This window comes from Myiozetetes cayanensis, unplaced genomic scaffold, assembly GCF_022539395.1.
Source record: "Myiozetetes cayanensis isolate MyiCay16 unplaced genomic scaffold, myiCay2020 scf22, whole genome shotgun sequence".
NCBI classification, from domain to species: domain Eukaryota; kingdom Metazoa; phylum Chordata; class Aves; order Passeriformes; family Tyrannidae; genus Myiozetetes; species Myiozetetes cayanensis.
The window spans coordinates 6,837,581-6,860,696 of NW_026087434.1; the positions used below are offsets into that span (position 1 = coordinate 6,837,581).

Here is a 23,116-nt window from a genome sequence, read left to right on the forward strand (position 1 = left end):
GAGGAGCTGCTCTGCGTGCTCCGGATCCTGCTGCGAGCTCCGGACTCGGCGGGGGGATCCCGCAGGGTCCTCGATTGAGGGACACATCCCCGAGGTAGGGGACATCCTGGGCTGGGGCAGGGGACCCCCCGAGGGGCTTTCAGAGGGGACCCGGAAGGGTGACACGGCGGGATCCCAGGGCTGGGGATCCCGGGCCCTTACCATGGGCAGCACGAAGCCGCCGTTGTAGTCGGTGTGCTCGCCGATGAGGTTGACCCGGCCGGGGGCCCACGCCGCCAGCACCGCCGGCCCCCCGAAAGCCGCTTCGTGCGCCCGGCGGGCAGCCGCCAGCAGCGGGGACGGACCGGGACCCACCGGCTCTGCCATGGCCGCACCGCACCGCCCACGGCCGGCCCGCACCGCCCACGAGCGTCCCGCACCTCCCCCGGGTTCCGCACCGCCCCCGGGATCCGCACCGCCCCCGATCCCGCACTGCTCCGGGATCCGCACCGCCCCCGGCATCCGCCCCCCTGAGCCTTGCACCGCCCCCGTGGTCCCGCACCGCCCCTGAGCGCCCCGCACCCTCTCCGAGTTCTCGGAAGGGCTGGTCGTGCGTGGGCAGCCCGATGGGCAAGGCGAGAGCTCGCCCGTGCACACCCCGTGTGTACCTACGGCGGGGCCAGCACCGGGGCTTTTTAACACGTACATCCAAATCCGTATCGCAGAGCCTGTCCCAATATCTGTACAGATAAATACGTGTCTGTTTGCACAGGTACCTCTCCTACATATGCGGCTTTTGCCGGTACAACGTATGTAACATTATATACGTATAGACAGATGTCTGTGCCGCTGTCTGTGTTACACCTGTACACGTCAACGCCTGTGCTGTCGCTGTACGCTCAGGTACACACACCTGTGTGTGAGGTTCCCCCCGCGGGCCGCTCCCGGGGCGGGGCCCGTTACCGGTTCTCGTACAGCCGCCGCCGCGGGACGGCCCGGCCCGGGGGGACGAGCCCATGGCCGGGAAGGAGCCGCTGCTGAGCGCCCTTAAAGGTGAGCGTGGGCCCCCCGGGGCTCTTCCTGCCTCTTCCAGCAGCGCTTTCCAGGGACCGGCCCTTGGCCGCGCACCGGTACCGGTCTGACCGGACGGACGGCGGGGCCAGGCTGGGGCTCCCCGGGCCGGGCAGGGGCTCCCTGGACCGGGGACTTTGAGGAAGTTTACCCGAGTTCCTGCCCGGTGTGGCAGCCGCAGCCGGGGAGGGTCGAGCCCTGCCGGGGTGTTGGGCACCCCCTTCCCACCAGTCACCCCCCCGGGGGCTCTGTAGAGCTGCTCCCGTGGGTGCCCCCCTGCCCTTGCCCCGGCTGGGGCACCCATGGGTGCTGCCTTCTCCCTCACTGAAGGTGCGGTGCTGCAGCTGCGGGAGGCCGGGGGGCCCTGCACGGACACCTCGCCGCACCTCGTGTCCCTGTGCCAGCGGCTGGAGAGCATCCTGCGCAAGGGGCTCCGACGTGAGTGACCCTTCGTGCCCGGGAGGGGGATGGCAGCGCCCCGGGTCCCGCGGCGAGGGGCCTCGCATTCCCTTTCTCCCGCAGAACCGGCTTGGGGCTTCCGGAGACGGGATTACTGGCACTGGCTGAAGCAGCTTCCCACGGGGACCAGCGGCAGGTGAGCGTCCCCGAGCTGGGCTGGGATGGAAACCTGAGCTGTGAGGGCGCCTGTTGTGACATACACATCCCAAAGAGCCCCGGTGCAGGGAGGATGCTCCCAGGCGCTGCCAAAGGCGCTTCCCCTCTCCCCGAACAGGCCGACCCGTCTCTCCATGAGCATCCAGAGAGCCGGGGGCTGTGAGCGGACACGGACGGCTCAGGGCCGCGGGCGGTACTTCCTGCGCTTGGCCCTGCAAGGGAAGGTGCTGGCGGTGGCCGTGAGGGAGCTGGCACAGACCCCCGGACTCCTGGAGGTGCAGCAAGTGGTGCAGTGGAACGGGCCCGCATGGGCAGTGAAATGGCGGAGTAACGGTGTTGTTTCACTGTGTTTCAGTTTTATGATCCAGAGAGCTCCATCCTCGGCAGTGAAGGTCTCCGGGGTAAGATGGTGGCACATCCGAGGTGGGATGTAACCTGTGTTATGGCAGTGCACTGCTGCAGGGGAGGGGGAATAGTCCACTGTGATTTTTCTGGTCCAAATTTAGTGCTGGAATCTACACATGCTGCTGCAGTGATGGAGAAAGAGGTGTAAATATTTAAACAGGGTTTGAATCTATTTCAGGTTGGCTTTAGTGTCATGGGATAGGAAAATGGCTCCTGAAGGGTCTTCCAGTGTTATTCCTTTGTATGTTTGAGCAGAGCCAGTGCTCTGGCTTTAGGGAAGCCTGTCGAGGCTGGGCCTGGGCTGAGGGGTCACACAGGGGTTTTAAATGGCTGTATTGCCTTGGCAGGCTGCAGCACTCCATCCATCTGCAGCCATGCTCCTTGGGGGGGCCAGGCCAGGGTGGAAGCCTTTAATCTTTTGATTATGATAAACAACCTCACGTTAAACCTGTGCATCGATGGTTTATAAATCACCCGCGCTGCTGGTGCTCGAGCAGATTGCAGAACCAGCAGTGTGATTGCAAGGCTCGTGCAGGAGAGCCTGGGCAGCTTTGCTTCGCTTCTAGGGCGAGAAATGGAGAGAGTCACTCGTCAGCAGTGTTTACTGCAGGCCTTGGTCTGAATTTGGGGAAAACAGGTGCCAAGCCACACCTGTGCTGGCAGTGGGAGCCTGGGATGAGCCTCCAGCAGCAGCCTGGGTGCTGTGGTGCCGGGATGCTCTCAAGGCCTCATTCCCAGGGCTCATTAGTTACACGGAAAACGGCTTTATTCTGTCCTCTGCCACATCCCTGTGAGGCTGTGGCTGCCAGAAACCCTGCAGTGACACTGCTTCTCCATCCCCATCCCTCTGCAGAGCCTTTCCTCTCGCTGCTGCTGGTGCTGACAGAGATGGATTTCTCCCTGGACCTGCAGGTGTGGTGATGAATCAGGGGGGTGGTGGCTCCCAATGCAGGGCCCCAGCCCCTTCCTATCCAGGACCGATGGCACTGGCACTCCTTTGTTTGCAGAATTGCAGCTTCTTGGACGAGAGCTGGCTGCTGCCGGTAAGGACTCATCGCTCCCCGGAGCCGTCCTCCCGCCACCTGGCCCTGGCTGAGAAGTCAAATGAGGGAGATAAGGAATGGTTTGGTGGGGAGGGACTGCCACGCACCTGGGCTGAATGGGCTCAGGTTCACCAGCACGAGCAGAGCTGCCTCTGCCACCGGGGTGGGATCCTGCCAGGTGCCCAGGCTGTCACCAGGAGCACATCCCAGCATTCCTGGGAGTAAAACCCAGCAGGAGTAGTACCCAAGCCTAAATTGTCACCGTAAGTGAAGTTTTCCCGTGCTCCCTTTCCTGATTTCTTGCCCGAAAAAATCCCCATTTCCCTGGGCTGACACACATTACGCGTCAGTTGGTTTCTCTCTCGGCTTGCTCAGTGAAACATCAGCGGGTTACAGAGAACAGCGGGGATGCCTTTATGTCTTTTAAAGATGAAGAGCATCCCTCTGCCGCCCTTTTAACCCAAAAGAATCCCCAGGAAGCTCAAGGCGGCTTTGGGGGTGCTCACGGTGTGCTCTGAGCCGTGGTGCTGCTGCAGAGCCTGGGATCCTGCTGGCTTTTGGGCATTTCTAACAGCAAGTGCCCCCGGCCGAGCTGGCCGTGTTTCGGGTCCCTGGCTAATGCGATGTGACAGTAAGTGCTGCTGCAAACAGCAGAGGCTGTGGGGAGGGGCTGCCACGCTCCCCTGGCTGCGTGGGGACATGTGGGGTGAGGGAGGAGGGCTCTTGGCTAAGGGTTCACCTGCTGCTTTGCCCTCCCATCCGTGGAGCAGGTTTGTCCCTTCAGGGTCTGGGTACAGCTGAAAGAGGGCGGGGAAGAGCAGCCACTGATGGTCAGAGCTCAGCCTGGGGCACTGTGGGCCGGCCTCTTCCTGGGCTCCCAAAGCCCTGGTTTGGTATCAGTGCCAGAAATTATCCAGGGCATGGAGTCCCAGTTCTCCCCCTTGTCCTGGTCATGTTCCTTGGATGTCCCATGGCCATTGCCAAGGCCACTGTCACTGGACACTCTCTTCCAGGTGTGCAGCACTTACGAGACCGTCCCATGCCGAGCGCTGGGGATGGTGCTCAGGTAGGAGCCCTTGATCCTCCTCTCCAATCTCCAGAGGGATCTGGTCATCACAGCACTCAAACTCCCCCAAAAAGGGAGATAACCAGCCTGTGAGGGTCTCACTGGTATCTGCTGTCCAGGAGGTGGCTTTTTCCTGCTTCTTTGCACGGGTGAAATGTTGTGGATGGCACAAAAGGGCTGGGGGAGCCAGGCAGGGTCCCCGGGCTTGAGCCAGGGCTTGGTCACACCCCCAGGTATGTGGAGGGCCGAGTCTTTGTCACCGAGGTGCTCCCTGAGAGCCAGGCGGAGGTGGACGAGGTGGTGCTGGCCGGCGACATCCTGGACGAGATCAACGGCTGCTCGCTGAGATTCGCCCACAGCGGGCAGGTGGGTGGGCAGGGAGGGCCAGGATAGCTCCCCTTCCTCTGCCACCCATCCTACCCTTTCCTTCCCCTCTCTCCCTCCAGGCTGGGGACATCCTGCAGAAGCTGAAGGGGCAGCCGCTCGTCTTCCGCCTGCTCCGGTGGCGGTGGCACGACGGGCAGGTCTATGAGCCACTGCTGCCCTACCTGAAGGTCCTGAAGGAGAAGGAGCCCCGCTTCCAGCTCCAGCACGGCCCCAGGCACAGGGGCAAGGGGGAGCCACGGCAGCTGCGAGGGGGCAGGTGGGTCTGGTGCCAGGGGGAGCCCCCGGGCTGGGCTGGGGGTCCTGCCAGCGGGGTATCCTTGTGCCCACACTATCCCTGATCTCTGCTCAAGGCTGTGGGGCCAGCTGCCCCTGTGGTCTTGGGGTGGTGAGGGGCTGGGAGCATCTTCCCCTGCAGAGAACAGCAGGAGGGATGTGTGGTGTTCCTCATCTGAGCCCTGTTTTCCCCAGGCTGCTCTACAACCTGCAGTACCTGGGCCAGACCAGCATTGGGACGGTGAGGCTGTGGGGCACAGAGAGCTGCCATGGGGTGAATCATCTCTTCTGGGGTTTTTTTCATGAGCCCATGGGTTATTCCCTCCTTCCCATTCCATCCCAGTATGGTGGCAAAGAGGTGCTGGAGCAGGCCATCCCTGCAGTGCTGGAGGGACACTTGGCAGTGCAGGTGAGTAATGGGGCTGGAGACATCCTGGGAAGGGCTCTGTGAGAGAATGCAGGGAAAAAGGGTCTCTGCCATGGATATTTTTTTCCTGCCAGCTCCAGGTTTGCTTGGCCTGGCTGAATATTTGCCTCCCTGCCACCCTTGTGGGTTTTTTGCGGGTCAGAAGCATCTCTGCAGCCAGAATAGGAAAGGGCATAAAGGAAAAAAACATACAAGCACCTGCAGGAAAGCACTTGGGAAACTGGGGGGAGGCTGAGCCTGGTTACAGGGGTGCTTTAGGGCTCAGTTCACTTTGTTGGGGCCTTTTGGTGGGTTATCTGTGAGAAGATGGAAGTGTGAGAGCACTGGGTGGTAAAAAAAGGCAGCGCAGGGAAAACATCTTGAAATAGCTGAGCTGGACTGTGCTTTATCACCTCTGGGTTTGGATAATCTCTGTGGGTGAGCGTCTTATTAAAAACAGAGCTCAGGGCTGTGCCCATCGGGGCTTCTTCCCTCTCACCCCCCCTTCAGGAGGTTTTATTGGATGTGAAGGAAGCAGAAATCCTGGTGCAGGAGAAAGTGTCTTCCAAGGTAAGCAGGTGACACCCAAGGCCTGTGTGAGTCCCAAGGATGCCGAAGTGGCAGTGTGGGGTGCTGGGGCCAGTTTAAACCAGGAATGGGGCTGGCAGGGACTGCCCCCAGCCCCCAGCCCCGTCCCCCTGCTGTCCCCTGCGCAGCTCCTGTGCCGCCATCCCTACCCCACCATCTCCTGCGTGGGATGCTGCCCGTGGAGCAGCAGGATATTCGCCTTCTGCGTGGCGTGAGTGCTGCCTGTGGGCCCTGGGAGGGGGATTCGGAGGGATGTGGGTTCTGGAAACCGAACAAGGGGGGTGCGAAGCGGCCGCGGGGTCCCTGGTGCGGCTGCAGGGCCGGGCTGGGCTCGGGGCCGCGCGCTCTGCCGGATAATGGACGTGTTTCCATTTTTAGCTCTTCCCCGGAGAGCCCTGACGGGAGCACGTTCGACTGCCTGGTGTTTGCATCGAGTTCTGAGCAAGAATGCGAGGAAATCGTCGGGAGAATTGGTAAGGGATGGTTTGTGCCTTCAGATACCGTCACAGCGAGACCGTGGAATACCAGGAATTGCTGGTTTCAGTCCACCACATGCAGGATCTGACTTAATTCTTCTTGCTGAGGTTACCAAGATGAGGAGATATTCTGATAGTCGGGGTTTTTTTGTTTGTTTTTTTTTTTAAAGGACTGCTAGACAATGATTTTATTTTAAGAAACAGCTTCTAGGCATACCCAGATGGTTCATTGTTTCCACCAAGAACTTGGATGAAATATTGTTTTCGAGGGATGTTATTTTAAACATACTTTTCCTGCAGGAGCCCAGGCTGCTACTGCAGTTCAGCACCAAACCAAGCATTCATAAATCCCGTCGCTTGGCATTTTTTTTTCCTTTGGCCTAAATGCAAGCTGCGTGGTGCTTCCTGAATTCCATGGGCTACTGAGGATCCTCAGATTTCCTGTGGGGAAATAGTCCGTGGGGATATCCCTGCCAGCTGTCCCCTCACCACACTGTGCCCCCAAAGACCTGCCCAGGTGTTTGACCTGAGATCACTGAGCCTCACCTAAAGTTTGAGCTGGTGCTTAACTTTGATTCAAAGCAGTTAAGTTTACAATTTTGATGCAAAGGAACCTTTTTCCTTACAGGTTTAGCAATTAAGAAAATGCTTGTTTAAAACCTTATCTTGGATCATTTTAGAACTGGTTTTTAGTGGGTTAATGCTGTTAACCAGGGCCTGGGTTTGCTTGGAGCGGTGCAGGACAGGGAGGTGAGGAGGAAGTTGTGTAGGAGTGTGGGGTGAGGATTGTCTGTTCCTCCAGCTGCAGGATTTAAGCACACGGAGTGGTTTGTCTGAGGAGGGAGAATCTCGTGACGAGGCACCGGTGTCGCAGCCTCCCCAAGCAGCACATGAGGGATGCAGGCCCCGACTCCCAGAGCGGGATTTGGGATGGTTTTCACACTGGTGTCACGCCATCCTGGTGGGACAGTCACGGATGGCCACCGCTGGCTTAACAGCAGATACCGGTAGGAACTGCTGCAGCTCTTCCCTCTGAAGTGCCCCTGCTGCCACAGCACTTTAACTTCATTGGAATAAATCAAGCCAAGCTGGCTCAACTGCTTCCCTGTGCTGCTGTTCTGTGACAACCTCCAGCCCTACTCGTGCAGCCTGTTCTGGGAGGGCCTCGCCATCCAATGTAAGTGTTAATTAATTACCTGGCATTCAGGTGCAGTCTGAGCACTTTCCTCCACCACAGCCCAACCAGGTCCAGCTGCTGAGGAACCTGCCTGAACCCAGCCCCAAGGGAGGGTTTGAGTATAATCCCGTCTCATCCAGAAATCTGGAAATGAGACTCTGAGAGCGCCCACCCCTTTGCTCAGCAGCCCATCTGCTCCCAGGGTGTATAATTAGCTGTTCCCCTCACACACCATCCCACTGTGATTATCCGGGACTGTCACGCAGCCCAATCCCACAGGAACTCTCACACCCCCCACCCTCAGCACCAACAGCACTTGGGAACAGGCAGGTGGTTTCGCTTCAACTCCAAAATAAACTTCCCTGCAGGCACCAGAAAGGAGGGAAAGCATTTTAGTGCTGGAGTTGGGTTCTGATAAGCTTTAAAGGAGACTCCCCCCCAAAAAAGCTGCTGTCAGCCTAGGCCAGTCCTCCTGGAGCCTAGAGCCGCTTTCACTGGCCCACTTAATGACTCCATGTACGGAAAAAATTCCAAAATCCTCCAAAATTTCTCCATTCTGTTGCCAGACGAGGTTAACTTGCCCCAGCAGCAGTCCAGGATTACAGGGATCTACTGCTGACCTCAGGAGCCAAGAGGAAGCTTCTTCCAGCCCATTCAAAGCAAATGACAGAAAGACTCCTCACATGTGAATGTAAAACATTTAATTTAAAAATGTTGACACTACAATATATAAAATAGCTATTATAAATGCACATAGTGTATTCTATAGCTGCCAGGTTTACTTTTTTTTTTTAGGAAACTGTAAGTTACACTGTGGTTAAGACTTGTAGTTTCACCCTCTGAAGGAAGTCCACATTTGATCACAGTGATGCATGGTCAGACTAACAGCCCCAATTGTTAAACACTTGGATCAAGTCATAACCAGTTTTATTGCAAAAGGACCCTGTACACATTTATATCAATTCTAGTACCTTACAAGTTTAGCTACCCAACAAGTCATTAACATACAGAAACATGCATGAGAAGCAAGAAAGAACACCCATCCCTTCTGCATATTAGCAACTTGTCACTCCCGAGCCCGAGGCTCAACATCACTGAGGTTTATGTGAACAGTCACTTTTAGCATTCATCCTGAGTGAAAGATGGAATGACTTAAGTACAAATGCAACATATTATAAACAATTTCTTACAAAAAAAGTCACAAATTAAAACCAAAGTATTTTACAGAATTAACTACAAAACACCATAAAAACAGCCTTCACTTAAGCTCTCTCTCCCCGTATCCTGCGAGCCAACTGGATATCTTTGGGCATGATGGTGACTCTCTTGGCATGGATGGCACACAGGTTTGTGTCTTCAAACAGACCCACCAGATACGCCTCGCTGGCCTCCTGTTTTAAGAGCACAAGAAGAAATGTCGTTAGAACCCCTCAGCGCAGCTCCCCCAGCGCCGCGGCCCGGCCGGCCCTCAGCAGTACCTGCAGCGCACCGATGGCTGCACTCTGGAACCTCAAGTCCGTTTTGAAATCCTGGGCGATTTCCCTGACCAGCCGTTGGAAGGGCAGCTTGCGGATCAGCAGCTCCGTGGATTTCTGGTAGCGACGAATCTCACGGAGCGCGACAGTGCCCGGCCTGGATGGAGAAGGAGGGGGGGGCGGGTGAGGCGGGGCCGGGGCTGCGGCAGCCGGGGCCGAGCCGCGAGCCTTACCTGTAGCGGTGAGGCTTCTTGACGCCGCCGGTAGAGGGGGCGCTTTTCCGGGCCGCCTTCGTGGCCAGCTGCTTGCGCGGCGCCTTCCCCCCGGTGGACTTGCGGGCGGTCTGCTTTGTACGGGCCATTTTTCCTCACTTACCTACGGGAGACACGTAACGCGTGACACGGGGCCCGGCTGTCCCCATCCGCCCTTCCCCCGCCCCGAGGCCCGGCGACACAGCGGCCAATCCCCTCGAGCTCCAGATGCCGGCGAGCTGCCCCCCTTCCCCCGCGGCGGGCAGGCGGCCAGCGGCCTCCCCCGGGGACGGGAAGGAGGAGTCACGGTTACCCCGCCGCCCCCGCCTCGCGGCCCGGCCGCTCCCCTCCCCGGGGGGAAGCGCAACTGACTCACGGCCGCCTCCTCCTTCCTCCCGGGGCCGCCCCGAGAGAGCGGAGGGGGGTGGGGGGGGAGCGGGTGGGGGGATGGGAACCGGCCGTGACTCAGGGCACGTAGGCAAGGCCCGCTCCGCCGGCCTCGCTCCGGGAGGAACGAAGGCCGCGGAAGCGCCGCAGCACCGCCGCCCGCCTCGGTGACGCGCCCGCCGCCCGATACTCACCGCTGGGAGGCGAAGGAAGCGCCGGTGTCCGGTAGCGCTGCGCGCCGAAGCCGCCGGTGCCGCTGGGCTCGACCCGCTCCGCAGCCGCCGCGACGCTCACTGCGCCCTCCCCGCCGCGGGGACGCGTATTTTATACGGGGGGCGCGCGCGCGGCGTGGTGGCGTCACAATGCCCGGGAGCAACGCGCCGCGCCATTGGCCGGGACCCCCGCCGGCGCCGCCGCGTCACCGCACACAAAGGCCGTGCTCCGGTTCCCCGGCGCTGATTGGGCGCGCCGCGGGGCGCTGATTGGTTGTTAAAGTAGGCGTCCGATTGGGTGTTGCGAGGGGGGAAGGAGCCAATCGGCGGCGGGCGGGCGCTCTGCGCGCTGATTGGTCCAAACGGGGCAGGGTTTGGATCCTACCCTTTGTTGCGAAGCTCCACAATGGGAAGTCAATTGGAGCGGGCCGAGCGGGGCCGCGCCGCGGGATCCTCCGCGCAACCCCGGCCGGCCCGGGCCGGCCCCGCCGCCAGCCGCTCTCCCCGTGCCCGGACCTGCGGAGCCGCCCGGCGGGGGCTGCGAGTGGCCGCGGGGTCCCCCCCGCCTCCGCCCGCGCTCCCCCGGGAGCCGCCGGTGGCGCGGCCGCTCGACCCCCGCGCTCGGGGGTGTCGGGGGGAAGCCCCCGGCAGGGGAGGAGGAGGAGGGTCTGGCGGCGCCTCCGGGGTTTCTAGCCCGGGCTTGTCATTCCAGCGGCCAGGGAAGGGTTGTCACGGGACTTGGGTTCAGCGCTCCTGGGCTGTGACCCCCACCACCCCCCATCAAGAGTCATGGCCTGACCCCGGCCCTGGGAAGGGAACGTTCGGGGTTTGGAGTTTGGGCCTCTCTGAACCTCAGTTCCCTGAATCCCACCGACTCTGGGGGTCGCCCCCATCCCTAATGCAAATCACAAAGTTTCCTTGCTAGTAGAAAACCCCAACCCACGTTCCCTGTTGGTACCATCTTAGCATTTATCTCCCTAAGATAAATAGCAATTCAATGGGGGAATTGTCTTTTGGGGCAAATTGCTGCTTTAAGTTACACCTTGATTTATATCACTATTTTTCTGTGTTTGTAGAGGCTCTGGAGGCAGTCCCTGCCCCCCATGGGAAGGGTTCCAGGATCAGGAAGAACAGGTCCCAAATGCCCCGCAGTTGTAGCACGTAGAGAACATCCAGGGAACACAAACAGGCGCTCCCAGAGGCATCTGTGAGTTTCCCGAACTGGAGCACAGCTGGAATCACCCAGGTTTTGCATCCTCAGGCTCTGGGGTCAGCGCTGGCATGGTGGGCAGGGTTGGGATTGCTGGGAAAACGTGTTGGGAATGTGTTGGGAATGCTCCTCCACCCACAGGCAAACACTCCAATATGATGCGACAGGACCACCACGTGAGCCCAGGCTGTCGTCTCCTCCTGTCCTCGTTTTCCAGGTTAATTTTCTCCCTCGCAAAGGGAAAAGGTTAATTATTTATCGAGACGCAAAAAGCCGCGTACCCACGGCACGGCTTGGGAGGCTGTGGGTGAACACTCCCCGCGTTGGTTTGGAAAATGAAAAGTGGGGGATTTCCCTTTCATCTGGGGTTGTTTCACGCTTAGGAAGAAGAAATTTAGGAACCGGTTCTGACGGTGACAGCTTTCAGTACTTTTAATTTGTTCCTTTTAAGAGCTCCCTGCACTGTCACTAATGCCAGGAGGCCAGGTGGAATGTTTGTTACTCCTTACACGTTTCCTTTTCCATGTTTTCAGAGCACTGGCTGCTTAAGCTTCTCATTTTGGAGATATTTTAGATTTTTTTTTTTGCTCTCCTAAAGCCTGGACGAAATCCATGTCCCCTCTGGGATGGAACAGGCTGAGGGACAGGTGTGAACAGCAAAGCTGAGGAGGGCAAACCAGCACGTCCCGACTGTGAAACAAGGGAGAACCGGGAGAGGAAATGGTTGTCAGCACCAGATTTTAGAGCAAACATCAGCTAGGAGGGATTGGGAGCCCATGGTTCCCAAATCCCTGTGGACAAAGTGCAGGCTGGTGGTGTTTTCAGCGTGATTCCTGGATAACTGAAGGGTTCTCCTGCAGGTTCGTGGCTGACAGTGATTCTGGGTCGAGTGTGTGTGGAGATATTCACAGATATTGACTGTTAAAAAGTCCTGCTTGGCCAGGAGCTGTGTCATCACAGTGCTCCAGCCTCCCGTGCAGGGTGGTTGGATGAATAACAAGGTACTGATATCCTGCGACTTAATTCCTGCAAATGCCTGGGAATGAGCTACTAAACCACCCTGCACTAAAGCCTGCCCGCAGCAGATACTGAATCAGAGTAAATAAGAATTAAAAAAGGCGATTTCCCTCCCCAAACAGCCACAGAGGCCTCAAAGTTTATTATTAACGTGCCTACCCCGCGTGTGCTGGCACAAAATAAAGGTGTTTGCCCGATAAATCCCGTGTGCCCTTTCCCACAGCGCTGGAGATCCCGGTGCCAGAAGCGGTCCTGTGTGGAGCCCAAGAGATCAAAGTCCTATTAAAAGAAACCCGTATCATTTCCTCTCCTGGGGGAGAAGTTAATTGGCGGGGGGAAGCGCTGCTCCGCATGGGAATTTCGGCCGATTCCTCGGACACGGCTCCTTCGGGTGGGGTTTTTTATCCCCAGGGGGGCGCAGGGTGATCTGCCATGACCCAGCTGCCAGGTGACACTGGTGTCACCTGCTCCGAGGTAGGTTCTTGCTGGGCCTTCCTCCTCCTCCTCCTCCTCCTCGCAGCGCTGTTCCCAGGCGCTTCCTGCGCGGCGTTGTCCCGTGGGTGGGGAGGGCCGTGGAGGAGCGAGGAGAGGCTGCCAGCACTAAAATAACCCTCCCCGCGTCCACGCTCGGCCCCTGAGGCAGAGGAAAAGGAGGGGGGGAGGAAGGAAGTGAGGCCGCCGGCCACAAATAACTCCCGATCCACCCCCTCCCCGGCCCCCCGGCCGTGCCTCCCCCGCTGCCTGCAGGGGCCGGGCCGGGCGGGCTGGGCCCCCCGCGGGGCTCGGCGCCGTCCCGGGGGCTGGGTGTCCCCCCAGGGCTCGCTGCAGCCCCCGGGGGTCGGTGCCGTCCCAGGATTTCGGGTCCCGGTGCCCCCCCGGTCCGATCCCGCCCCACCGCCGGGGGGCGCCCCAGCGCTCCGCCCCCGCCTCCCCGCCCCGCCTCGCACTACAGATCCCGGCTCGCCCCGCGCGGCAGGAAGCGCGGGGGCCGCTCCGCCGCGGGGCGCCTCTGGGAGTTGTGGTCCCGCCGGCCGGAAGCCGCCGGCCCGACGCGCCCCGCGCCGGCGGGCGGCGCGCGCGCGGCGGGACTACAAGTCCCACCCCGCCCCGCGCGCCCCGGCCGGGGCGGCAATGGCGGCGGCGGCGCCTGCGCGCGGCGCCCTCCGTGCGGACCGCGCAGAGTGAATAATAAAGGTCTCCTCGGCGGCGGCGGCGGCGGAAGGCGGCGAGAGGGGCGGGGGAGGCGATGTCCAAGGGCCCGTGGCGGGCGGCCCCGCCGCGGCCGGGCCGGCGAGCGCCGCCAGCGCGCTGCAGGCGCAGCCCGAGAAGCCGCAGCACTACACGTACGTAGAGCCGGGAGCTGCCCCGCCGCCGCCCGCGCGCCAACACGCGCCTGACGTCAGCGTGCGGCGCGCGCGGGGCGCGCGCGAGGGGCGCGCGGGGCACCGGCTGGAACCGGCCACGGCCGGCGCGGGCCGGGGAGGGGAGGAGGGGGTGTGAGGGGAGGACGGGGAGGGAGGGAGGGAGGGAGGGGCGGGGGATGAGCGACAACACCCCCCCCCCCACCGCCGCCGCCGTCCTCACACACCTCCCCCGTGATGCACCGGGGCGGCCGCGCCTCTCCCGGGGGGCGAGGGGACCCCCCGGCGACACCTCCTGTGCGGGGCTGGAGCTCCGTCCCCGGGGCTGGGAGGAGGGCGCCGGACCCTCAGCTGTCACCCTCGCCGTGGAGGTGATGGGACCCCTGGAGGCTCGGGTGACACCCCTGTGCGGGGGTGGGGATCCTTCCTCCCGGTGCGAGAGGACCCCCCAGACCCTCGGCTGTCACCTCTGTCCGGGGTGGGGGTCCCTCTTCCCGGTGTGAGAGCACCCCTGGACTCTCAGCTGTCACCCCCAGACCCCTGAGTGACACCCCCATCTGGGGTGGGGGTCCCTCCGCTGGGCTGTGGGGGGACCCTCGGCTGTCACCCCCAGCCCCTCGGGTGTCACTCCCACACCCTTGGCTCTCACCGCCTCCCCAGGTGGGGTCCTTCCCCTCCGTGCCCCCTCGTATGGTGCTGGGGTTTGGGGTCCTGGTGAGCTGTCACCAGGGCTGTCACCTCCGTCCTCCCCCCCCTGAGGGGTCCCGGGGGCTCCTGTGGAGTGAGGTGTGAGGTGACTCGGAGGTCCCTGGTGGTCGGTGGGTGAGGGCTGGATCGGGTCCCTCTCAGGGCAGGTGTCTTTGGGAATTGCACACGTGAGGAATATCCCCACTGGAAGTGTTACACTGAAATCACAAGGATTGTTTGCCCCATTCCCACCTCTCCTTGCACTGCTCAGGTGTGATCCCGCTGTGTGTGTGTCACCTCCATCCCTGGGGATATTCCCTCAGTGAAGGCTTATTGCTGGAATGTGTCTTCCCTAACCAAAGAACAGCATTTCATTGTCTTGTCCCGAGGGTGTACAACCCCTCGGGGCTGTGTGGAGATGGCCAGTGTGTGATAAGTTGTTTGGGGTGGAAGTTGTGGTGATGATATTCCCTTCTCCTTGTGCAGTAGGGATAATGGGGCGGATTGGGAGCGACAGTGTCTTTGTGACATGGGCTGGCGATGGATGTGTGTGGATGGAAATAGGTCAGGTGTTCCCTGCCCTTAAAAGAAGAAAAGTTTGGGACTGTTCCTTGTGAACAAAATAAGTGTGTTGAGCTGTTTGCTGTTATCATTTTAGGGTGTTGTCCAGAAATTGTCCTGCAAATACCCGTATCTCTGGCTTGTGTCGATGCCCCCACCCAAAGTGAGACGTGTATTTTGTTAGCTTTTAATTCCCATTTTCACAAAGTTGGTGATGGACTTCTTCCCTGCGTCCAGGCTGGGATATATGGGATAAAAAGGGCTTCCATAAATTTGTAGACACTGATCCCTGCAACCTGTGTGCTGGGATGACAGGCTGTTTGCCATCCCTTTCCTTCAGGTCGTTTGGAATTCCAGGTTATGTCAGAATGAGGGCTCCTGGGTTTTATCTCTGTTGTGAAGATCCTGTTGTGATCTTCAGGGAGATGGCAAGTCACAGCCTCGTAGATTATGTTATCTCTGGTGGGATCTGCGAGTTTGACAGCTTTATAGGAGAAATGGGCATGGAGGAGCCTGCTGGGAATGTTGCTGTGGAGGTAAAAGAGGGAACAGGAGCTGCCTGTGGAGGTGGAGTGACACCAGTGATGGAGAAAGAATCGATCAAAAGTGAGAGGAAAAACAGGGAGATGAGTTAGAGAGTGTAAGCACGCTGGGTGCAGGAAGATGAGGGTGATCACCTGGCTGAGCATGACCACGGAAACAAGGATATCGAGGATTAGGAAAAACAGAGGAAGAAAGAGTTCTAGAAAGGGGAGGAGACTGGGACAGAGGAGGGAAATGGGACAGCGTGCAGCAAAGCTGGTGGTGCAATTAGCTTATTTCCAGGGGGCAAAACTTGTGTTTTTCAGATGGATGCTAAAAATACTTCAGTGGAAACAGTTGCAGAGGAGCTGAATAACCATAAGTGAAGGATGGGTTTGGGGCTGCCGAGTGCTGACAGCGGGATGTGAGCCATCCTTTGGAAGCCTTGGATTTGTGCACTGGGTCACATCATACTGTAAACCTCCCTCTGATAACATATGGGAACTTATTTGGTGGTCGTTCATGTGAACAAGTTGTATGTTGTCAAAATGTAAATATTTTCTTCCCCTTTTTTTTTTTTTTCCCCCTTCCTTAAATACAGTTTGTTTCCATAAAATGACATGAAGGTTACAAGTTGTAAACTCGAGTAAGCTTAATTATCTGCATACTTTGCTGTTCCCTGGGGACAGGCAATCTGGTGCTGGGGATCTCTCGGAAAGTTTTCGGTTGTATACTTGAGGAAATGTTCCAATTTCTCTATTAGTGTCGATTTCTAAACTCTTGGTGTTACTTGCATGAGATTTGAGTTACTTTGGACCGCGGTTCTTCTTCAGGGAGCCTTTGTGTTTGTTTGGATGTGCAGCAAAGGGAAATGTGGGGTGAAAACAGAGCTGGTGATGCTCTCTCACACCTTTGGCACTGTTTGTTAGCAGAAGAAGAGCCTGAACTTCCATGATTTGTGCCCTTTGGTGACAGTTGTAGCGTGCAACTGGATACTCCTGGAGTATCCAGGCAAGTCCCTGGTATATGCCAAACTTTGCTATTTAATTATGGATGGCATGTTTCTCATCTGGGGATCTGGTATTCCATGTGGAGAACCCGAGTGAGTGATGAAACACCCCAGGGCTGCTGTTGTGTTCTCTCTGGGTTGCTGGATTAGGCGTCTGTTTGCAGGGCTGCTGCTTGTGATCCCGCAGCTCCCGGGGCAGGATGAGGCCAGCGCCTTCCTGGGAACAGCAGGGTGAGACAGGCTCGTTCCTGGGCTACCTGGAGGCTTTGATGTGCTCTGCCAGGCTCGGAGGGCGGTGAGAAGTGGATTTGGTTTGGGTAGGCTCTGTCAAACCTCAGCTGAGGGTTGGCTCTACACCGTTTTCCCGGCTCTGACTGGCACGTTATTTCTGCAGGTATCTCTCGTCTTTAATGTGTGTCTACAAATGTGGGTGAGAGGCTGAGTTCAAAGAAACTGAAAGCAAGTGATCAGTCACTGGAGTTGTAGATACGGGGTGCTCCGGTGTAGTTTTGTTTTGGTACAGTCTGTCCATTCTTCGCTGCCGCCTCGGTCGGTTTCAGTCAGACTGGATGCCTTAATTGTGAATTGTAAAGATTGTTTCCACTGCTTGGGTGTTTATTGATCTGGCAGAATTTAGATAAGTGAAAGTGGAGCAGTCCTTTGTTCACTGTGCATTCACCTGAAAGTCAGACAGTTTAATAACTCTGCAGGAAAGCAAACGTTCGGGTGGAGATAAATTAACCCATTTAATAAAAAAAACAAAGACTCCCTTCAGTCGAGTCCCTTCAGAGCACACACGCTCAGCAGCGGGGCTGAAAATATCCTGATTTAGGTGATAAACGTTGAGACACAGATTTATTGGGCACAACCCAGGTCATTCCTACTCAGGACAGTTCTCCTGAGTGTCTTAAATACGAGCAGCCATCCTGGAAGTGAACTTTGGGATTCCACATCACCACCAGCTGTACCCTCACTTGGGTTCTGGATGAGATGCCTGAGAGCACATCCTGTCCTCCTTGGCACTGCAGCAAGATAAGCTTTGTGATTGTGCCTTTGTGGCATAAAAGGCGAAAAACTTGTCTTTCCTTTTGCACGAGGGGAGGGATTGTGGGAAATTCCTGAAGGATTAGTATCCTGTAAGTCGTGCTGGAGCTGCATCCACATGGCTGGTCGGGCTGTCATGCAGTGACTGCTGGCTTGTGCTCACCCAAGCTTTGTCTTGCAGCTATTTCAGTGGCATTTAGAGGTGCAAGGACCAGAGCACTCGAGTGAAGGATGTTGTAAATGGGGATGAAAATCGGGCTGCTGCGATGTTTTGGTTATAGCTGAAACCAAAGACGCTCTTATGTCTGTGTCGTGCCTTGCCCGGCGCTTTCTGAGCCTTAAACAGGAACTCAGGTTAGGGCAGTGATGGAAATAAGAGTGAAGAAGAAATAAAAATAACCAGATCATAGGTGTGCTTGGATTCCAGTGAAGAGCTTGCCCTCACAGTCTTATTTATCTCAAAACCTTACGTTTAAATTCTTACTCCAAACCAACGGCACACGAAAACACCTCAGAGCGTTTGTAGCAGCCCAGAGTAATCCTCACCTTCTTAGCAGTGGTCAGTGTCTCACCACTGGCAGGGCAAATGCAGGGTGTCTGATCTCAAGTGTGCAGACTGAGTGTCTGTGAAAGAAAACCGAAAACCAGATGTGTAGCTAACAAGTTCTCAGAGTTACTGCTCGCTCTTCCAGGGCCTGTAGCGTTTGTGTGCACAGCCTGTGCAGAATTGGGTGGTCCTCACAACCTCGTGGATGGGTTGAGGCTTTTAGAATTGTTTTTAGAAACCTTTTGTGCTCTTTTCAAACCGCCAGAACTCTTAAAATAACAAACTGTTGCCCTAATTCTGCTTCGGTTTTGCTGGTGATAACCCTTAGATCAATAAGCTGATGTGGACTTATGCAAAAATAGAAACTAGTCCATTTGTTTAAATTTAAAAACCAAACAACAAAACAAAACCAAACATGAAACAAAACAAAAAAACCCAAACCAAAAAGAAACCTGTCTGCTTTTAGGTTTCAGATCTGGTAATGCCTTTAGGAGAAAACACAGAATATATATAATATATTATCATTGTATTATGTATAATATAAGGTAATACCTTTAGGAAAGCACAGAATAAGTCAATACTTCTAAACCTGAGGCTTACCAGTGTCTACTACATCATTACCTGCAAAGTCAGTCTATCATTATTGCTATTTTTTAAGTCTGGGTGAACTTCACTGAATCCAAGTCCACTGCCAGCTGTTATTAGGAAGTGTGAATAGTTGCACAGGAAGCTGGAAATATGAAGTACTGGAGTGTGAACAGGAAGAGCTGCCTTCACAATATGTGCTCACCACCGAATACACGTGCTGAAAATAACATTTTAGACTTGATGGTTCTTCAAAGGCCGAGTGTTGAAAGGCTCCAGCTCGAGAGAGGGGCTGGTGAGGGGCATTTGGGCCCAATCTGTGCAGGACTGGGCTGTTCTGCTGATAAATTTACACGCTGGGGCAAAAAGGTGCTTCTCCTCGTGTGGAGCTGGGGCTGGAGCTGTGGTTTGCTTGCTGCATTTCCACTTCATAAGTGAGTACTTTTGGACATCAGTCTGACAGATATCAACACTTACAGATTGATAGGCGGCATATCAATATTTTGCAGAACGAAAAGCCTCATGTGCTGCTCTGACGTTTTCAGAATTAGTTTTGGTCTGGCAAGGCTTGGTGTTTCAAAAATCCAAAGCTCTGCGAAAGAGGGGAGGGATTCAGTGCAGAGTTTTTTCCAATGTGGAAAATGGTTCTTTAATTTAATAAAAATTATAATCTTGATGCTTATACGTTGCTGACATTAGGATATAGGATGGGGGCTTTTTGTGGCATGTGAGACAAAATTAAAATTAATCATTGTTTTAGAGAACCTAAGACTCACTGATCCTTGTGGGTCCTTTCCATCTCAGGGTATTGTATGATTCCAAAAACCTTGGAGCTTAGAGTTTCCCATTGGTACCAGTTTTCCTCACTTTTTAGGTTTATGTGTTGGTAATATTTTTTATATCACATGACTTTATTTAAGAGACAATTCTGTTGGAATTTAGTATTTTGTTGTCTCTAGACCTATTCTTTCTGCCAGAATAAGGTTTTAGTAACTCCAGGGACGAGCTGAAAAGTGCAGCCTCCTGGTTACAAAGGATCTAACCGATGTCCTCTGGACAATCTTCCCGCAGTGCATTCCAGCATCCCTGCCTGGCCGTGATGTTCCTGCCCCTGTGGCAGCGTGGCAGGAGGGAATGTGTCAGGACATCAGTTAATCACACTTACTGTGTGGCACATTAGCATGAGCTGTCACTGGGGGACTGTGTTAATGCACCGGGGGCAGCACTTTCCCTTCTGCATCCCTGTCAAAGGAACTGTGATTTCCCAGAGAGGAGCAACACAAAGAGGCAACGATGTCTTCAGTTGCTGCATCCAGGCTCCTGAGCTTGTCAGGACACGAAGAACTGCCTTCACTTTCTCAGGATGCTGAGGTGGTGTTTGGTTCCTTCCATTAAAACTTCATCAGTGTTCTTGAAAGCACCAGAAATGGGCTGAAAGAGGTGGTGAGAAGTTACCTGGTCCATCCCTTTGCCCAACAGAATCGCCTACAACAGTTTAGCTAAGAATTTTCTTTGTTTAATCATCATTGATTTTTAATATTGTGTCAGCTTCCTCTTTAAAAAGTCCTTAAATTAGATTTTGGTGAAATCATGAATTATAAGAGGGACTAAATCACCGCGGTTTCTATCTTATAAAGAATTCATGTACTCTATAAACTTCCTGTAAGGTTCAGCACATCACTTGCAAATCAGGTGCAAAGTTGTTGCTGAAAGCTGTGTGTGCACAGAGCCAGCCAGCAATTCCCCCTGTGTCCTAAATTAATGAGTGGTCACGTGCCACAGGCTGTGGAGCAAGTGCAATTTCCGAGCTCCCTTTTTTCTCTAATTTATTGAGAGATACTCTGTCTTTTATATCAGGGCAATCAGAAATACGAAGCCTCAGCAGGAGGGTACAAAGGGAGATGCTGAAGGCTTGTACCTCCTCAGACTCCTCCTAGTGATGACAACCAATTTAGATGCTTGTGATGATTTTCTCAGCAATCTCTTGTCTTGTGTATTTTGATCAGTGCTTGATGCAGTTAATACCAGTTTGACATTTGAAATATCAGCTGGAATGAATGTTCCCTTGAGATGAATACCAACAATTTCTTCTCTCCTCAGCTTTGGTGCAGGCTGCCTTCTGACTCAGACCCTCAGCCTGCTGTAGTGTTCATTCAGGTTTTGAAGGTGATTGTTAAAACAAGAAAAGTTCTGGGGTTTATTTGAAAGAAATACTTTAAGCATGGCAATAAAAGAGCCATCTCACTGAAATGCTCAATATCAACCTGTTTCTTAAATCTTGTTAAAAGTCAAGAGACATTTAATTGAATGGAGTTGTCAGAACATTGGTAGAAGAGGAACTTGCTCCAAATTTGGGGTCAGACAAGAAAAATCTTAGACCATCCCTACCTATCTGTTGGTCAGAAATTGCGAATGTTTCAGCAGAGCGTACTGGCTTACTAAGACTGATGGCACTGCCAAGTGCAGCTGAGAAATTAATGTTGGATTGCTTTTTATCATTGCATGCCTCAAATTTCTTTTGATGAATATGCAGACATGCCCATATGGAAAGGGAAATAGCTTTTTGAAACTATACCTGATGAACTTGGGGGTTGGAACTAGATGATCTTTAAGGTCCCTTCTAATCCAGGCCATTCTGTGATTCTGTGAATGTCTGCAAAAATCTGAATTAAAGTCATTAATGTTTTACTTGTTATCCTTTGTCTTCAGCAGGCACCAGAGTTCAGAAAGAAGCTCTAAGTCTAAGTATGCTCAGAGGTGATTTTTTTCTCCTCTAAAGTTTTTAATAGACTGTGAGTTTTCATTGATGGCACTTGACTGTCACAGCAGAAATACAAACAGCAGATGCCTCAGGACAAATGTGCAGCTTTACAGCAACAAAAAAAAAATATTGTTTGCACAGTTAAAATATCATGAAAGTGCCAGTAGATTTATTCATGTATTGATTAGTCAAAGTGGGAAATGAGAAGCTGTGGTGCAGCCTGGGGTTTGGCTGCTTTCCCCTTGGAGGAGAGCTGGGGTGCATCTCGGTGTCAGTGTGAAGTGCTTCTTTGCACACCAGAGTGTGTAGGACTTTTTTTTGGAGGTGTTCCTGCCTTGTGGAGTGTCTAAAGAGTCCACTGGGCTGTAGCAGACACAGATGAAGTCTGGATTTGAGTGCTGAACAGAAAAGAAAATCGATTGAATGGTTGACATTGATTCTTCAAAATCAACCAGTAAGAGTTGGCTTTTATCTTTGTGCTGGCACATGTGTTGTGGATGCAGGTTCGTGCTTGTTAGATAATCACTGTGTTTTGTTTCAAACTCATAACAGAAAATGTCTGTTCACAAAGGAAGGCCTTTGCAAAGAGGCTGCTGAATCTGGTTGGTGTTTAACCTGAGAAGAGGCAGATGCCATTCCATTTTCAAATGTAGCCTGGGCAAGGTGAGAGCCCTGGAGAGCTGTCATGGCTGTGGAGTTTTGGTTGTCTGGTTTTGGTCCTGTCAAAGTACAGCCCTTCAAACAGCTCGTGTTCTGTCCTAAAACTGTTGTGAGTGTGGGGCTGCAGTTGATCTACGAGCTGTGTGTTAAATCATGAGGGTCTTGGCGTGGCCAGGAGAAGGAAGGCTACTGTGCTCTGCTTCCAAAGCACCTCTTGTGAGACAAGATGCTGAGACTCAGCTGCCTAAAAATGCTCATGACAATCTGTAAACTGAAACCCTGAGCTATATGGAGTGGCTGGTATGGAAATAATATTTTTTTTGAATTAGCCATTATGAATTCTTGCATGTGGGATGTTTTGTTTTAGGGAACTAACAGAGTGAGTAACACAAGTTTTAAAACAGCCCAGCCCTGTTCCCAGCCTTCACTGGTGTTTCTGCAGTTGCAAGCCCTGGGTAGGATTTGTTAGTGCTTGATTGATGGTGAGAGAAGTACAGTGTGAGAAAAAAACTGCACTGGAAGCTGGAACTTTAATTTTTACAGCACAGGACATGGGGGTGGTATTCAGACTTTGAATTCATTGTAGCAAACATTATGTGTGTTAAACCCCAACTGAGCTCCACCTTTCTGGAGAGGCATTTCCGTGTGTCTGAGGCTGCAGACACCGATGCTGGGATAAAAAGCATCGCCTATCCCATCTAGTTAAAATAGGAGAGAAGATTTATCTGGATATAAGATGAATAGATAAGTCTGTGGATGGATGGTTTTGTGAAGTAATTAGCAATAAAGTATTTAATTGCACGTGTTGATGCGTTGTGCTGACAATTAAAGCAGGTACAAACCTTCTGCAGTGTGCAGCTGTCAGGTTGCAGTGAGCTCCAGTGTTTTCCCTGAAAAAGTTTGGCTCAACCCACATATTACTGAAAAATAATCATTTCCGTATGATCCTGCTCTCACAGACTCAGCACTTACACAGGTGCTGTAGGGAAGGATTAATGGCAGCTAAATAATTTGTGGAGCAGAAACCAACCCAGAGAGGGATGAGGGCTATCTCAGTCGGGGTGATCCGTGTTTGAAAACAGGGAGGTGTGCTTTAGGCAGAGTTTACATAAACTAACGGCGTCAATTTGCAAATATGCCATTTAAACCTGGAAAAATGGGCTGTGTGTTTCAAATATTGCATGAACTGCCTAAATGTTGAGTTAATTTTGAGGTCATGTCAAGTAATACATATTCATGGCCAACTAATTTTGGAAAAAGGAGAGAACAAACGCAAGGAAATGTAAATGTGGGCTCAAGGCTTTATGCAGAATTTTTAAGTCTTGCTGAGTGGCTTTTAAG

The 23,116-nt window shown here is 54.3% G+C and overlaps 4 protein-coding genes across 6 annotated transcripts in view; 2 read left to right on the forward strand and 2 right to left on the reverse strand.

The window, feature by feature from the left end:
- GALK1 (galactokinase 1) overlaps positions 1–366 on the reverse strand; it is a 6,717-nt gene extending 6,351 nt beyond the window's left edge. The window contains exon 1 of the mRNA XM_050319047.1: positions 202–366. Within this exon, the coding sequence (XP_050175004.1) occupies positions 202–366 (165 nt within the window). The remainder of the gene's footprint in view (positions 1–201) is intronic.
- Positions 367–796: 430 nt separating this feature from the next.
- LOC126641891 (uncharacterized) lies at positions 797–7,416 on the forward strand. Of its 3 annotated transcripts, XM_050319044.1 has the most exons (16): positions 797–1,032; positions 1,381–1,488; positions 1,573–1,645; positions 1,784–1,940; positions 2,021–2,066; positions 2,924–2,982; positions 3,078–3,113; positions 4,127–4,179; positions 4,413–4,545; positions 4,626–4,822; positions 5,035–5,080; positions 5,183–5,248; positions 5,756–5,815; positions 5,962–6,044; positions 6,212–6,306; positions 7,112–7,416. In XM_050319044.1, the coding sequence occupies exons 1-16, from the start codon at positions 996–998 to the stop codon at positions 7,144–7,146; spliced, it is 1,284 nt and encodes a 427-aa protein (XP_050175001.1). In that variant the 5' UTR covers positions 797–995; the 3' UTR covers positions 7,147–7,416. The 3 variants fall into 3 exon arrangements, 2 of the variants coding, with proteins under 2 accessions (XP_050175001.1, XP_050175000.1); XM_050319043.1 differs by having other exon boundaries at positions 5,035–5,248; XR_007629312.1 differs by lacking the exon at positions 5,962–6,044 and having other exon boundaries at positions 5,035–5,248.
- A 754-nt stretch (positions 7,417–8,170) lies between these two features.
- Positions 8,171–9,925, reverse strand: LOC126641901 (histone H3.3A). The gene is made up of 4 exons (XM_050319058.1): positions 9,794–9,925; positions 9,195–9,336; positions 8,965–9,118; positions 8,171–8,877 (listed from the first exon to the last, which is right to left on the reverse strand). Exons 2-4 carry the CDS (start codon positions 9,320–9,322, stop codon positions 8,749–8,751), a joined length of 411 nt encoding a protein of 136 aa, XP_050175015.1. The 5' UTR covers positions 9,323–9,336; positions 9,794–9,925; the 3' UTR covers positions 8,171–8,748.
- Positions 9,926–13,265: 3,340 nt separating this feature from the next.
- The window catches only part of UNK (unk zinc finger), a 42,587-nt gene continuing 32,736 nt past the window's right edge, over positions 13,266–23,116 (forward strand). Inside the window, exon 1 of the mRNA XM_050319039.1 lies at positions 13,266–13,381. The gene's annotated coding sequence lies outside the window, so the exon portion shown is untranslated. The remainder of the gene's footprint in view (positions 13,382–23,116) is intronic.

Bases quoted from the DNA above. Each gene is read 5' to 3' on its own strand.
- LOC126641901 (XM_050319058.1), bottom strand. From the start codon at position 9,322: ATGGCCCGTACAAAGCAGACCGCCCGCAAGTCCACCGGGGGGAAGGCG. The intron at 9,119-9,194 runs GTAAGGCTCGCG...TTCTCCATCCAG, and splicing joins AAGAAGCCTCACCGCTACAG to GCCGGGCACTGTCGCGCTCC. The intron at 8,878-8,964 runs GTACTGCTGAGG...CTCTTAAAACAG, and splicing joins CAGCCATCGGTGCGCTGCAG to GAGGCCAGCGAGGCGTATCT.
- LOC126641891 (XM_050319043.1), top strand. From the start codon at position 996: ATGGCCGGGAAGGAGCCGCTGCTGAGCGCCCTTAAAG. The intron at 1,941-2,020 runs GTGCAGCAAGTG...ACTGTGTTTCAG, and splicing joins AGACCCCCGGACTCCTGGAG to TTTTATGATCCAGAGAGCTC. The intron at 4,180-4,412 runs GTAGGAGCCCTT...TCACACCCCCAG, and splicing joins GCGCTGGGGATGGTGCTCAG to GTATGTGGAGGGCCGAGTCT.